We start from the raw sequence: 13,736 nt of genomic DNA, 5'->3' as shown, positions 1-13,736 counted from the left end.
CATCCAAGCTGGAGGCTATTTCTTTTCACTATATTGTGAGAGTAGTGTGATGAATGTGGTTGAAATTGACCTTCAACCTGAGTGGAAAATCATAGACCACTAAGTCTGAGTCTGGGGCCTTGCTTGGATCCTGGTCCCAACACCTATTTGTAACTACTGAGCCTGTGAGTTAACCCTGGTTAGATTGTCTTTTTGCTCAAAAGTAAGCAAATATTGTTTTAGATTAAGCAAGGAAGAACCAGGATTATTTGCAAAAACATTTTTGCCTGAAGCTGTGCTAGCCAGGTGCATCCACAGGTGTCGTCATTTACAAGAGCTGCTCTAAGGGGGCAAAATTCATTATTTTAGATTATTGGAATGAAAACAAAATGTAGGAAAAGATGTATTTTGCCTCTTTTGTGTAAATTAATTTAGAAAATATTGTAACTAACATTGGAGAGGAAGAGATTTTCTTTTCATAACAGTGCCCTAATTTAAAAGGGTGCTTTGTGCTGTTTGGTCTTTCTGAAGACTATTGTTTATAGCCACCAATTATGGATGTCTTCTGACAGACAAGTAGAATTTAAGAAAAAGAGTTTTAATGCTGCTAGATTCTGGGTTAAGAAGCAGGTGGTCCCCTTTTGTGTTTCAGTAAAAACAACTGCTGTATCCTTGAGGCAGCGCTGTGGGCTGAAGTCAGCCTTCCCTGATTAAGATCTCTTTTCCCTGACCCCCTCTCCTTTCTATGTTATGTATGTACTTGGATTTGTAACCTTTGGGCATTTGATATTTGCCCCACCCTCAGCCCAACATCACTTAGGTAAATATCTATTCACTATATGTTATAAATTATGTATATTAATGTCTGTCTGCCCCTCTAAATTTAAGCTCGGTGTGTGTAGGGAACATAACTACCAACTCTGTTGTGGTGTACTCTCCCAAGTACTGAGGATGATCGAGCACTTGGGAGAGTACAGTACAATTTATAATATACTATAGCACTTCTCCATCTTGGGTCAGGATGTGACTCCTATGACCAGTGACACAGCAAAATGAAATGAACACAGACTCAGATGCTAATGGCTATATAATAATGTTGGTATTTGTATTTGGTATTTGTTAAGCACTTACTCTGTGCCGAGCACTGTTCTAAGCGCTGGGGTAGATACAGGGTCATCAGGTTGTCCCACGTGAGGCTCACACTCAATCCCCATTTTACAGATGAGGTAACTGAGGCCCAGGGAAGTGAAGTGACTTGCCCACAGTCACACAGCTGACAAGTGGCAGATCTGGGATTCAAACCCATGACCTCTGATTTCCAAGCCCGGGCTCTTGCCACTGAGCTACGGAAGCCATTTGAGTTACAGGGTTAAGATCACAGGCCCCTTCCTGATCCTAGGGTGAGACTGAGGCTAGCATAAGCTGAGTTGAGGGCTAGGACCCTGCTGGGCCAGTGAGCCTGTTATTGGGCAGGGATTGTCTATCTGTTTCCAAATTGTACATTCCAAGTGCTTAGTACAGCGCTCTGAACACAGTAAGCACTCAGTAAATACGATTGAATAAATACGATTGAATGAATGACGGAGCATCAGGCAGTACTCTCCAGTAGAACCCAGAGGAAAGGAGTGAAATTCCTTGAGGACAAGTAGCAGTTTTGTCTTGTAGTATGATTCTGTTAGTTGAAATTTCCACGAATCCAAACAGTGGAACACATTATATGGCTTCGGGGTCTGGCCTACAAATTGTTTAAGTCTAGAGGCAGAGTAGCCTAGTGGAAAGAGCACTGGACTACTTGCCTGCTGTAGGACCTTGGACAAGCCTTTAAAAATGATGATTAAATACTTGTTCTCCCTCCCACTTAATCTGTAAGCCTCAGGTGGAACAGGGACTGTGCCTGATCTGCTTGTACCTAACCCAGCTCTTGATACATTCATTCATTCTTTCAATAGTGTTTATTGAGCACTTACTATGTGCAGAGCACTGTACTAAGCGCTTGGAATGTACAATTCGGCAACAGATAGAGACAGTCCCTGCCCATCGACGGGCATACAGTCTAATCAGTGCTTGGCCCATAGTAAGTGTTGAATAAATGTCACTGTTGTTATTATCATCATCCCTGTTCCGTGGGAATATCTATTTCACTCAAACTGCATTGTACGTACCAGCACCTTGCGAGTTACCGGCCTCCTTCGAACACACAGAACCGGTTACTGGAAACTCTCGGGGACCCTGCAAGTAAAAACTAGCATTCAAAAATGCCAACTCCTCTGATTGAAAAAACCAGCTGCACAACTCGTAAGACCCAGTGCCAGTACTTGAACATCGAGCCCCAAAGACCGCATCCTGTGTCAGAGCAGAATGATGCCAGAATCTCCTTCTGGCCTGGAGTCTGAGTGGGGAAAGTGGAAAATGTCACAGTGACATCTCTTGGCCACCGGAGGAAACTCTGCAGCCCACAGGCTACGGACTGTGCCGCTAACCACACAGCCGAGGCTGCTGAAAATCTCATCCTTGGTCTTCCTTCATTTTTGTCCATTCAGACTATGGTCCTGCACCTCTAAACTGTAGTCTTCAGACCTGGCTCGGTCCAGAGATCCCTGTGTGTCAGGGTGGGAATGTAGATGCTCTACTCTCTTCCCTTCTAACCAGCTCTAATAATACTAATGGCAATAATGATAACAGTAATGATAATGGGATTCTTTCAGCCCTTACAGTATTCCAAGAGGGGGGTAGATGTAAGATGATCTGTAGGGCGCAGGGCTTTCTGGATGTCTGGAACGATAATAATAATAATGTTGGTATTTGTTAAGCACTTACTATGTGCAGAACACTGTTCTAAGCGCTGGGGTAGATACAGGGTAATCAGGTTGTCCCACGTGAGGCTCACAGTTAATCCCCATTTTACAGATGAGGTAACTGAGGCACAGAGAAGTTAAGTGACTTGCCCACAGTCACACAGCTGACAAGTGGCAGAGCTCGGATACGAACCCATGACTTCTGACTCCCAAGCCCGGGCTCTTTCCACTGAGCCACGCTGAGTGAGCCCCTTATCACCGGCTCTTAACCAGCAGCTGATGGAGTTTTCTGTTCAGCACTCTGATTCCCATCAACTTGTCAATTATTGAATGCTAACTGTGTGACGAGCACTATTCTAAGCACTTGGTAGAGTGCGCTGCAATATTCATTCGGTCATATTTATTGAGTACTTACTGTGTGCAGAACACTGTACTAAGTGCTTGGAAAGTAGAGTACAGCAATAAAGAGAGACAATCCCTGCCCACCTTGAAGTGGGGGAGAGTGATTGTCTCTCGGATTTGAGGAGCGAGGGTGCAGAGACAATCCCTGCCCACAAGAGGGTTACAATCTACAGGGGCAGGTAGACATTAAAATAAATTACAGATAGAGGAAATTGTAGAGAGTTTAAGGATATAGGTACATATGTTGTGGGATATACAACCAAATGCATAGGTGATGCAGAGAAGAGGGCAGGTGGGGAAAATGAGAGCTTAGTTTCCTCTTTTACCTGTTTTCAGGTTTGAGTCAAATCTGGGATATATAACATTATATTATTACAATATAACAATATCAAAATATATTATGATATATTAATAATAATAATGTTGGTATTTGTTAACGTGGCTCAGTGGAAAGAGCACGGGCTTTGGAGTCAGGGCTCATGAGTTCAAATCCCAGCTCTGCCACTTGTCGGCTGTGTGACTGTGGGCAAGTCACTTAATTTCTCTGTGCCTCAGTTACCTCATCTGTAAAGTGGGGATTAAGACTGTGAGCCCCACGTGGGACAACCTGATTCCCCTATGTCTACCCCAGTGCTTAGAACAGTGCTCGGCACATAGCGCTTAACAAATACCAACATTATTATTATTGTTAAGCGCTTACTGTGTACCGAGCACTGTTCTAAGCACTGGGGTAGACCCAAGGGAATCAGGTTGTCCCACGTGGGGCTCACAGTCTTCATCCCCATTTTACAGATGAGGGAACTGAGGCACAGAGAAGTGAAATGACTTGCCCACAGTCACACAGCTGACAAGTGGCAGATCTGGGATTCGAACCCGTGACCTCTGACTCCAAAGCCCAGGCTCTTTCCACTGAGCCACGACATATAATTCAATTAAAAGTAAAAAATTCCTGAGAAAGTTCAGAATAAAGAAATGTCTTATGTCCCAAAATAACTCATTTTCATTTTACTGTTTTACCTACTTCAAGCAATTGTGAGTTTATCCCCAGGAGCCTTCTGGAGTCTGCAGTCATGAAAAACATTGGGAACAGCCTTTTATCTCATTTCTCTTAAATTGAGACCCAGATGTCCAATGTCTGAGTCCTTCTATCCGGAGCTTCTGGACCTCCCCAAAACTCTGTGTCCAACCTGATTATCTTATATCTATTCCAGTGCTTAATACAGTGCCTGGCCCTTAGTAAGCCCTTAACAGATATCTTTTTTTAAAAAAGCAGTCTTTTGTTTGATGCAGAGGTGAATGGGCAATGATTGGAGGTTTTTGAGGAATGGGGAGACGTGGACTAATTTTTTTTTTTAGAAAAATGATCCATGAGGCAGAACTATCTAGATATTCTTAGATATATAGAACACCTGGGCACACAGATGGAATTTATAAAAGGGCAGCTGATGCCACCATGTGTCATGCAATTAATTGCACCTTATTGTTACTTTGTCAGAGTGCTCTCACCTCATAATGACGGTAGTAAGCAATTATTGTCAAGCACCCGTGCTAGGCATGCAGTAGTACAAAAGAATCCAATCAGACACATTACTTTTCCTACACAAGGAAGGGAGGCGGAGAAAGCGGCTATATCAACTGTAAAATGGGGTTACCTGTTGTCCTTTCTACTTAAACTGTAAACCCTATGCAGGACAGGGATCATGTCATACTTAAGTTGTACCTATCCTAGTGCTTCAGTGTTGGACACATAGTAAGCACTTAACAAATACCATGAAAACATCCGTTATTCAGCTGAGGACATCAAGGCCCAACAAGGTTAAGTGACTTGTTCAAGATAACCAAAAATGCCTGTAGCAGAACTGGCATTAGAACCCAGACCCCCTGATTCCCAGTCCTAAGCTCTTTCTATCTGACAGCCATCAAAGAAATGTTCACATTTCACCGTGATGGCAATTGAGAAATTTACCTGGAAACTAATTTTGCATATCATCATTTGAACCCCAGTAGATGCTGACATTAAGGATAAATAATGGCATTCAGAGCTCCCAGGCAAAGAGACGTGGCTTCTCTTAACAGCTCAGCTCTCAGTGACCCGAGGTCTGAAGTTTCTTAGCCTTGGTTTCCTCACTTCTAAAATGAGGATGTAGAACTTGACACGAACTCCCCAGGAGTCTTAAAAGGATTCATCATCGACTCTTCCCAGAGCATGATCCTTGGATGAAAGAGAATGCAGGTATACCAAGCAGAGTGTTCCCCCTTTCTCACTTTCTTTCACACACCTCTTCTCCCCGGACAGACTGCTGTACTCTGTCCTGCCACCTTCTGTCGCAAATGAGCTGAGACATAAGCGCCCCGTGCCTGCCAAGCGGTATGACAATGTGACCATCCTCTTCAGTGGCATTGTTGGGTTCAACGCTTTCTGTAGCAAGCATGCATCTGGGGAAGGGGCCATGAAGATTGTGAATCTTCTAAATGACCTTTACACCAGATTTGACATCCTGACCGATTCCCGGAGAAATCCATTCGTTTATAAGGTAAGTGTAGATTTTGGGAGCTGAAGCTTTGGGATTTTTATATCATGATACTTCTCTGGAGATTTACTATAACAAAGCTCTGCTCAAGTCAGAGGAGACAGGGCCAAAGCCTCTGCTTTCCTACATCATTTCTCCCTTGATAAGAATCTTTCGCTTTCTCATGCCCAGAATGGATGCTTTGGAAAGCAATAAAATTTCATCTGGCAATATTTCTGGTTGAAATGAAATGTTCAGCTACTGTTTGCATGGAGGGTAACAAATCTCTGCAGGCAGCTTATTGCATTCAATAGAGGCAAGTATCCAACTTGGTGGGTCGGGGAAACCATTATCCTACCAATTAACAAAACACATTATCTCAGAAAGAAAGCCACAGAGCTGGTAGACATAACAGAGGGCTCATCTTTGTCCCCAAATGTTATCAACTCATGAATAACCATTTATTGTTCTTCTAAGTCTCCTTATTTCCAGTGAATAAATATCTACCTCAGAAATACTGAAGTCTACTCAATAAGGCTAGACCGTTAACCAAATCATTTCTCCACTCTTGCAACACGATCAGCACCTCTGACATATTTGCTGCATCTATTCTGTTCTGCTGTAAAACACTCAGTATTTCATGAGCACACAAAAATTCATTATTGTTATTGATGTAAACCAAGCCTTTTGTAAACTAAGGATTGTTGCTAGGCAGTAACTGATAGACCACCCAACATTGTGATTTCCTTCTCCTGCTTCCACGGAAATATTTAGATTTAGATTTAGATTCTTTACAGACTTTTCAGTGACAGTTTGCGAAGAATGATAAATGTGCCTCTATTCCTGCCCATCACTAAATTTTGTATGCGATGCCAGCTTAGTGAGTGTGCAGCGTGCCCAGTCTCAGCAAAGTTACTCTCCATTTTCTTTCAGTAAAAGGAAGCAGTGTAACCTGGTGGAGAGCACATGGGACTGGATGTCAAGAGACCAGGGTTTTGTTCGTAGCTCTGCCACTTGCCTGATTGATGACCTTGGACAAGTCATTTAACTTTTCTGGGCCTCGGTTTCCTCATTTGTAAAATGGAGAAAGATACCCACTCTTCCTCACTGTGAGGCCTGTGAGGTACAGGACTGAGTTGGATATGATTCTCTCATGTCTGCCCAGTTCTTGGCACAGGATCAGTACAAAGTAAATTGAGAAGCATGGCCCGTTGGATAGAGCATAGGCCTAGGAGTCGGAAGGACTTGGGTTTTGATCCCGGCTCTGCCACTTGTCTGCTACGTGTCTACTGTGTGATCTTGGGCAAGGCAATTAACTTCCCTGGGCTTCAGTTCCTCATCTGTGAAATGGGGATTAAGACGGTGAGCCTCATGTTGGAACATGGACTGTAGCCAACCTGATTATCTTATGTCTATCCCAGTGTTTAGTGCAATGCCTTGTGCACAGTAAGCGCTGAACAAATACCATTGAAAAACAAAACAAAATGAAAAAACTACCATCGAACAGATTGTGTTTTAAGAGAGTTAAAGACTGGAGAATATTGAAAGCTGCTTATTTTTGGGTGGATTGCAAACAGCCATTGATTTTACCAATCATTCTCTAAACTGTGTTAGGTGGAGACTGTCGGGGACAAGTATATGACAGTGAGTGGTCTGCCGGAGCCATGCATCCACCATGCCCGATCCATTTGTCACCTGGCCCTGGACATGATGGAAATTGCCGGCCAGGTTCAGGTCGATGGAGAGTCTGTTCAGGTTAGTAAGTATTTCTACTTTAAGTAATCCAGTCAATAATGATAATAATGGTACTTGTTAAGCGCTCACATATGCCAGGCACTGTATTAAGTGCTCTGCATAGTGGGGAATGGCTGTTCTAAACTTGTGGAGAAGTTATAATGCTTAATGTCATTAATGTTTGTCAAGTGCTATGTTTTGACTCCTTTTGAACCCAATTGGGGTTGGGCTTAAAAAAAAAAAAATTCCACTATTCTTGTAAGTTTTGTGTTGCATCACAAGTGGTTTCTCTGTACAGAGTTGGCTTGGGAATAGAGGTCTTGCAGGGATAATCAGAAATTGTCACCTTAGAGCGAGCAAAAATGTGGAAAGCTGGATTTACCCCAACTGCCTTCTATCTGAAAAAGAGAAGGTTGACCTGGAAGTGCTGAAAGTCGAAATAATGAGTTTGGCATGTTAAATGTTAGGTGAAGTACTGATTGAATTATAACCCAGATGTTCCAATTTTTATTTTCGTAGATAACAATAGGAATTCACACGGGAGAGGTAGTGACAGGGGTCATAGGTCAGAGGATGCCTCGATACTGTCTCTTTGGAAACACCGTTAATCTCACAAGCAGAACAGAAACCACTGGAGAGAAAGGGAAAATCAATGTGTCTGAATATACCTACAGGTGAGAGATTACATCTTCCAAGTTCTCTCTATAGGGTTCACCCTGGTAGAGTCCCATTGGGTTTAACCTTCATCACTTTTTGGTATGGAACCTCTCTTGGAAATATATTTTGAGAAAGCTGTGATTTTATTTCCACCCGCATCACTGCCGTGCGGCCAAGGGAATTTTCAGTGGGACAATGTCATGGTGGCCTTGACCTTCCCATGCGATAGATGTTGTATTGCACATCTTGGCTGACTAATTGTTGTCTGAGGGCACATCATAGACTCAGTTCAAGATGTGTATGCTCTTTTCTCCCTGCCAGATGTCTCATGACATCAGATAATTCAGACCAGCAATTCCATCTGGAGCACAGAGGACCGGTGTCCATGAAGGGTAAAAAAGAACCAATGCAAGTTTGGTTTCTGTCCAGAAAAAGTACGGAGGCTGAGGTATGACTAATCTAAGGGTAATTCTTTTTTATAGCAAGACATAAATACAACGGATTTAATCTAAACCACTGAAATTTTTTTTCATTCGCAAAAATAAATGTTCTCAAATGGAAATTAACCCTTTGGTTAATCACCACCGTTAATATATTGACCCATGACAGTGGATTTATAATATTTGATTACATTTCGTTGGTGTTTATGCAGTCCCTAAAATATTTACTTTCTGACTTTAAAAAATGGTCGAGGGAATGGAAGGCAAGTTTTAAAATATTTATCTATATCCTCTTACAGCTTTTTCCCAGCTTTATTAAACTGTAATATTCCTATGGATTTTTGATGTGTGTGCAGATTCAAAGTTCAACCAACTATACATAAGAACTAGCAAAATGGTTGAGTGGCATTTGGCTTTCATTATCCCTAGAGGGGGAAGGAGGTCTGTTTTCACCTAAAAACTGATGGACTCCTGGCCACATCTTTGCTTAAGGGGAGGGAGGGAGGAGAGAGTGTAGGATTGATCTGGCCTATTCCATACCTGGGAATGACTGGAAGGATTAGGAGAATTCCAGGCCTCTGTAACGGGCTTTGGATAATGATTCTTCAGGGTTGGGACAGAGGGGTCATGACCTAATGCCAGGATATCCCTGGAATAATCACTTGCTGGAGATTTGGGTCTAGGAGTCTGCCAGGACTGGTCTAGTTACCCTAGAGTCTGCTGTTTAAGGATACAAACTTCCAGGAGAACCTGGAGCCTGTTTGGTTCCTTCAGAAGCCAAGGGGTTCAGCCGGCTTCAGACCAGACCCAAATCCTAGAGAAGAATCTGAGAGTAAAATTCTTGTTGGGTCTTTCCATTACTTCTCTCTGTGACCCTCCTCACTGAGGGGCCTGGGTCTCAGTTCTGTTCATTTCTGGGGGAAAACTTTAATTTCTTTGAATGTTTTCTGTTTTAAACCTAATGTGAACTATATATTTATGTTCATATCTCTGTTTTTTTTCTCTGATGGTTTATTCATCAGGAACCAAAGAGTACATAGGCATTTTAGGAAAGCATTTAGAAAACTTTCTGAAATGCAGAGCACCTTTTTAAAGAAGTAGGTCTCTTTTTTAAACATTTAGAGTTTAATCAGTAATATATTCCAAAGGGAATTCATGTGGTGAATAAAAAATGGTAAAATTTCTCAAGGGTATAAAATACTTTTGATCTAAACAGAGCAAAATGAGATTTATATGGTGAGAGAAGAATCGATTTAAGAAACACAGAAGTTGCTTTAATTCTTCATATTGCTACCATTCTCATAGCAAACGAGTACAGAAAGTTCCTGAACTAATGCACACTCAGTTTTCTCAAAATATTTTGGAATACAGTTCAGACATTTTCATATGTGCTGTATTTTATTCTCCCAAGTGCTTACAGTGGTCTGCACACAGTTAGCACTCAGTAATTACTGTTGCTTGATTTTTATGTGCTGACCAAATCAGGTGAGGATAGGTTTTCTCCACAGGCTTCCTCCCCCCGTCAAATCAAAGTCCTTTAATATTTCTCTTGACTCCTACACATTTGTTCTTAAAACAGATACAGATGCCCCTGAGACCCAGTCTTCAGAGCTTCCACTCCAAAATGACCTCCCATATTTCTCCTGGACTTTAAATCCCTGGGTATCATTCCAAATGACTATAAAGGAAATGAGTCCATTGATTTCTGTTTAGACTTAGTGCCATCGAGAGAGAAAGCAGTCCTATTTCAAAGGGGTTGTGTTCCTGAAGAAACTTGCAATACAGGAAAATTTACGTCGGTTATTTATTGAGCATTTACTGTGTTCAGAGCACCGTACTAAACACTTCGAAGACTTGGATATAACAGAGTTGGTAGGCACATTCCCTGCCCACAAGGAATATACCGTCGAAAGGGGAGCTTACATGACAGTAGTCTGTCTTTAACCGACACTGGGTGCTGGTTTGAAACCATTCCTTCCAGCACCAGGTTACTTGGTATCTTGACAGGTGTGTATTGCAGGAGGAGCGTACCCTAATTCTTCCATTCTGTTCTATCCAAAATGTTTAATGAAATCACGTGTTTTAGAAGGATGGACTGAAGTTGCTGTCTTTGCTTCCTTTACCCTCTTTCCCTCGAGGGAACAGAAGGTAATGAATCAGCCTCCTAAAAGTAGCTAAAAATATCTACTAGATCCATGAGACCCAACATTATCATTTCAATTGTAATTCAATTTTGTTATCAAATTAAATTCAATTTCAATAGTAAGAATCCAATATTGTAGCCACAGAAATTTTTGATCTTTTTTTAGTCTTTGAGAGTTGTCTGCTTTAGTTTACACAGTTTTATGCATAGGTTGTCAGAAAACAGACATTTAGCACCCTTACACAACACACACATTAGTCAGCCAAACTCAACCCTGAGAAATGGTCCACACTGCAACTCTGAATTTTGATCTTGTTGAAAGAAGAAGAAATAGCAAAGCGATACTGTTAACCCTCATGAGACAATCTGTTAGCAGTGTAACCAGATTCTTTCCTTTTCCACTTTACTTTCATGCGTTCAAGGATGTCAAGCAAGAAGTATTCTGAAGTGTGGGGCCCCGGAAGAAGATGACAATCTGGGGATATTCCTGTTCCCTGTCACCTGCCCAGCCCAACGGCAATGATAAAATGGGGCTCTACATATTTTGCTTTGCTCTTTTACTTCTCCCTACATTCTGCCCAAGGTATATTTTCATCACAAGCCTCCAACCTCTCTCTCGCTCATCTTTCTCCTCTGCTTTTGAGATTGTTGTGTTCATGGCATGGGCATGTCTTCTTATTTCCCTCTTGTGGGATGATGTGAACCTTCTTGTATCCTGAGCCTTATAAACTACTGAAGAGCATTTGGCAGTGTGGCTGCCTACCGTGGGTTAGCCTTTCAGTTTAGCGCTTCACGCATCTATTTTGCAGTGACTCTGAGTCGCGTGTAATGAGTGTTTGCCTTGGTGTAGTGCCAGTGTGTGCATCAGTGTAGAAATCGTCTGTGAGCATATGGGTTTCAACTGAGAGGAAAAAAAAAAAAAGAATGTCATTCAGCCTTGAGACTCTTTTAGTTGTATGATTAGGCCTGTGGAACCTATTTTATTCACGTAACTTGCCTTCCTCAGATATGTCTTCGGGAGGACATTATTCCAGAAGAAGATTTGTTAGGCTCTGCCAAGCACTGTGTCTATTAATAATAGTTATAATAATACAAATTGGGGTATTTAAGCGCTTATTGTGTGCCAGGCACTATACTAAGCGATGGGGTGGATACAAGCAAATCAGGTTGGACACAGTCCCTGTCCAACATGGAGCTCACAGTCTTAATCCCCATTTTACAGATGAGGGAACTGAGGCACAGAGAAGTGAAGTGACTTGCCCAAATTCATACAGCAGACAAGTGGTGGAGCCGGGATTAGAACCCAGGTTCTTCTGACTCCCAGGCTCAGGCTCCACTTCCCTCTATCGCCTGTAGGTCCACGTGATCATTTTCTGTGATGAAAAAGAGCTCTGCTACTCATTCGAGCTGGGTGGCAATAGCAGTTTCACTGAACTGCTATTCATTCTCATTGTATTTGTTTTACTGATTCAAGCTAACTACGTGCAGCCGATGACAGTGTAATCCCGTGCTGCCCTGTTTTACATTACCTTTCCACAGTATTGGATTAGACTGTACGGTTTGGTGCTCTTATAACAGCCAAGAACAAAGTTGGAACCACGTTGCTGGGATGCTGGTGTCAGTCAGAGCCTTTTCCCAGCTGTTTTTTAACTCTCAGAAATGAGCTTCTTTTGCTTTTTCTTAGAACGTGATGGTATTCGGGACCCCGGGTCCAGAATAGGTAGCTTAATTTTAACATATAGTGCATTCCTGTTGGAATAATATGCCTGAATTCTTAACTGTTTCTCTGATATTTTCTGAATATCTGTCTTTATAAAATTATAACAGTTCCGTGCAATTACTTTTGTGTAAAAGAATTTTTGTCTTTATATTTAGTATATCAGCACATAAGTATCTGTATAAATGTTTCATGTTAATGTGTAAGAGAAACTGCAATAAATTATTTTTTCCACTGCTCTCTAGACAGTTTATAGTCCAATAAAAATATATATCTCAATGTTGCCTGGGATTTAATCTAAATTGTTTTCCTTCAACAAATTGTTTTTATACTGTATTTATTTCAGTAACGTGGAACTTGGTAATGTGAGGATTTATGTTACTTTTTTTTCCAGGAAAAAGCCCCCAGATTAAACATTTCATTAACTCGTGGAAAAATTAATATACGTGGCATTCTGTTAGGTAACCCCTTCCTCCTGAATTCATTGTACTACCTTAGAGATTACAGCTGCTAAAGAATCTGACATCCTCTGATGGTTAACTTTTCTAGAAGTTTGATAAATGAACCAATTTTCTGGTCTGGACTTATTTACCTCTCAGCAAGAGTTCCTCTAGAACCCAGCTGACAACATCACCTAGAGGGCTTGCGAGAGGGGAAGACGGAGCAACTTTCATCAGCAAGTCACCGACTTGATTTTTTTTTCAGGCGTGGTAATAATTGTGATTATTATGGTATTGTTAAGCGCTTACTATGTGCCAGGCACTCAACTAAGCTCTGGAGTGGATAAAAGCAAATCAAGTTGGACACAGCCCCTGTCCCACATGGGCTCACAGTCTCAATCCTCATTTTACAGGTGAGGTAACTGAGACCCAGAGAAGTGAAGTGACTTAGTGATAATAATAAAAATAATTCTGGTATTTAAGCACTTACTATGTGCCAAGCACTGTACTAGGTGCTGGGGTGGATACAGGCAAAATCAGGTTAGGCATAGTCCCTGTCCCGCAGGGGGCTCACAGTCTTAAATCCCCATTTTACAGTTAGATCACCGAGGCACAGAGAAGCCAAATGACTTGCCCAAGGTCACACAGCAGACAAGTGGCAAAGCTGGGATTGGAACCCATGACCTTCTAACACCCAGGCCCATGATGTATCCACTATGCCATGCTGCTTCTAGTGATGGTTAGCGCTGAATCTTCGCCTGTCCCTTATAGCCAATAGTGTGCCCTAAGAGAGGGCAAGGGGAGCAAGAGGAGTTTGGTCATGGACCTGAAAGTCTGTAAAACAGGAATTAAATACCTTCTTTCTATCTCTACCCCTTAGAATGTGATTCCCATGTGGGACGGCGGCTGTATTTGATCT

At 41.9% G+C, this 13,736-nt stretch overlaps 1 protein-coding gene across 1 annotated transcript in view; it reads left to right on the top strand.

Moving 5' to 3' along the window:
• GUCY1B1 (guanylate cyclase 1 soluble subunit beta 1) overlaps positions 1 to 11,200 on the top strand; it is a 56,241-nt gene extending 45,041 nt beyond the window's left edge. The window contains exons 10-14 of the mRNA XM_029076513.2: positions 5,473 to 5,710; positions 7,301 to 7,441; positions 7,940 to 8,094; positions 8,399 to 8,525; positions 11,083 to 11,200. Coding sequence (XP_028932346.1) covers positions 5,473 to 5,710; positions 7,301 to 7,441; positions 7,940 to 8,094; positions 8,399 to 8,525; positions 11,083 to 11,106 — 685 coding nt within the window. The 3' untranslated portion in view covers positions 11,107 to 11,200. The remainder of the gene's footprint in view (positions 1 to 5,472; positions 5,711 to 7,300; positions 7,442 to 7,939; positions 8,095 to 8,398; positions 8,526 to 11,082) is intronic.
• Positions 11,201 to 13,736: the final 2,536 nt, after the last annotated feature.

Source organism: Ornithorhynchus anatinus, chromosome 12 (assembly GCF_004115215.2).
Source record: "Ornithorhynchus anatinus isolate Pmale09 chromosome 12, mOrnAna1.pri.v4, whole genome shotgun sequence".
Taxonomy (NCBI): domain Eukaryota; kingdom Metazoa; phylum Chordata; class Mammalia; order Monotremata; family Ornithorhynchidae; genus Ornithorhynchus; species Ornithorhynchus anatinus.
Note: the sequence above shows the minus strand (reverse complement) of the source record. Positions and strands in the feature narration are given on the sequence as shown.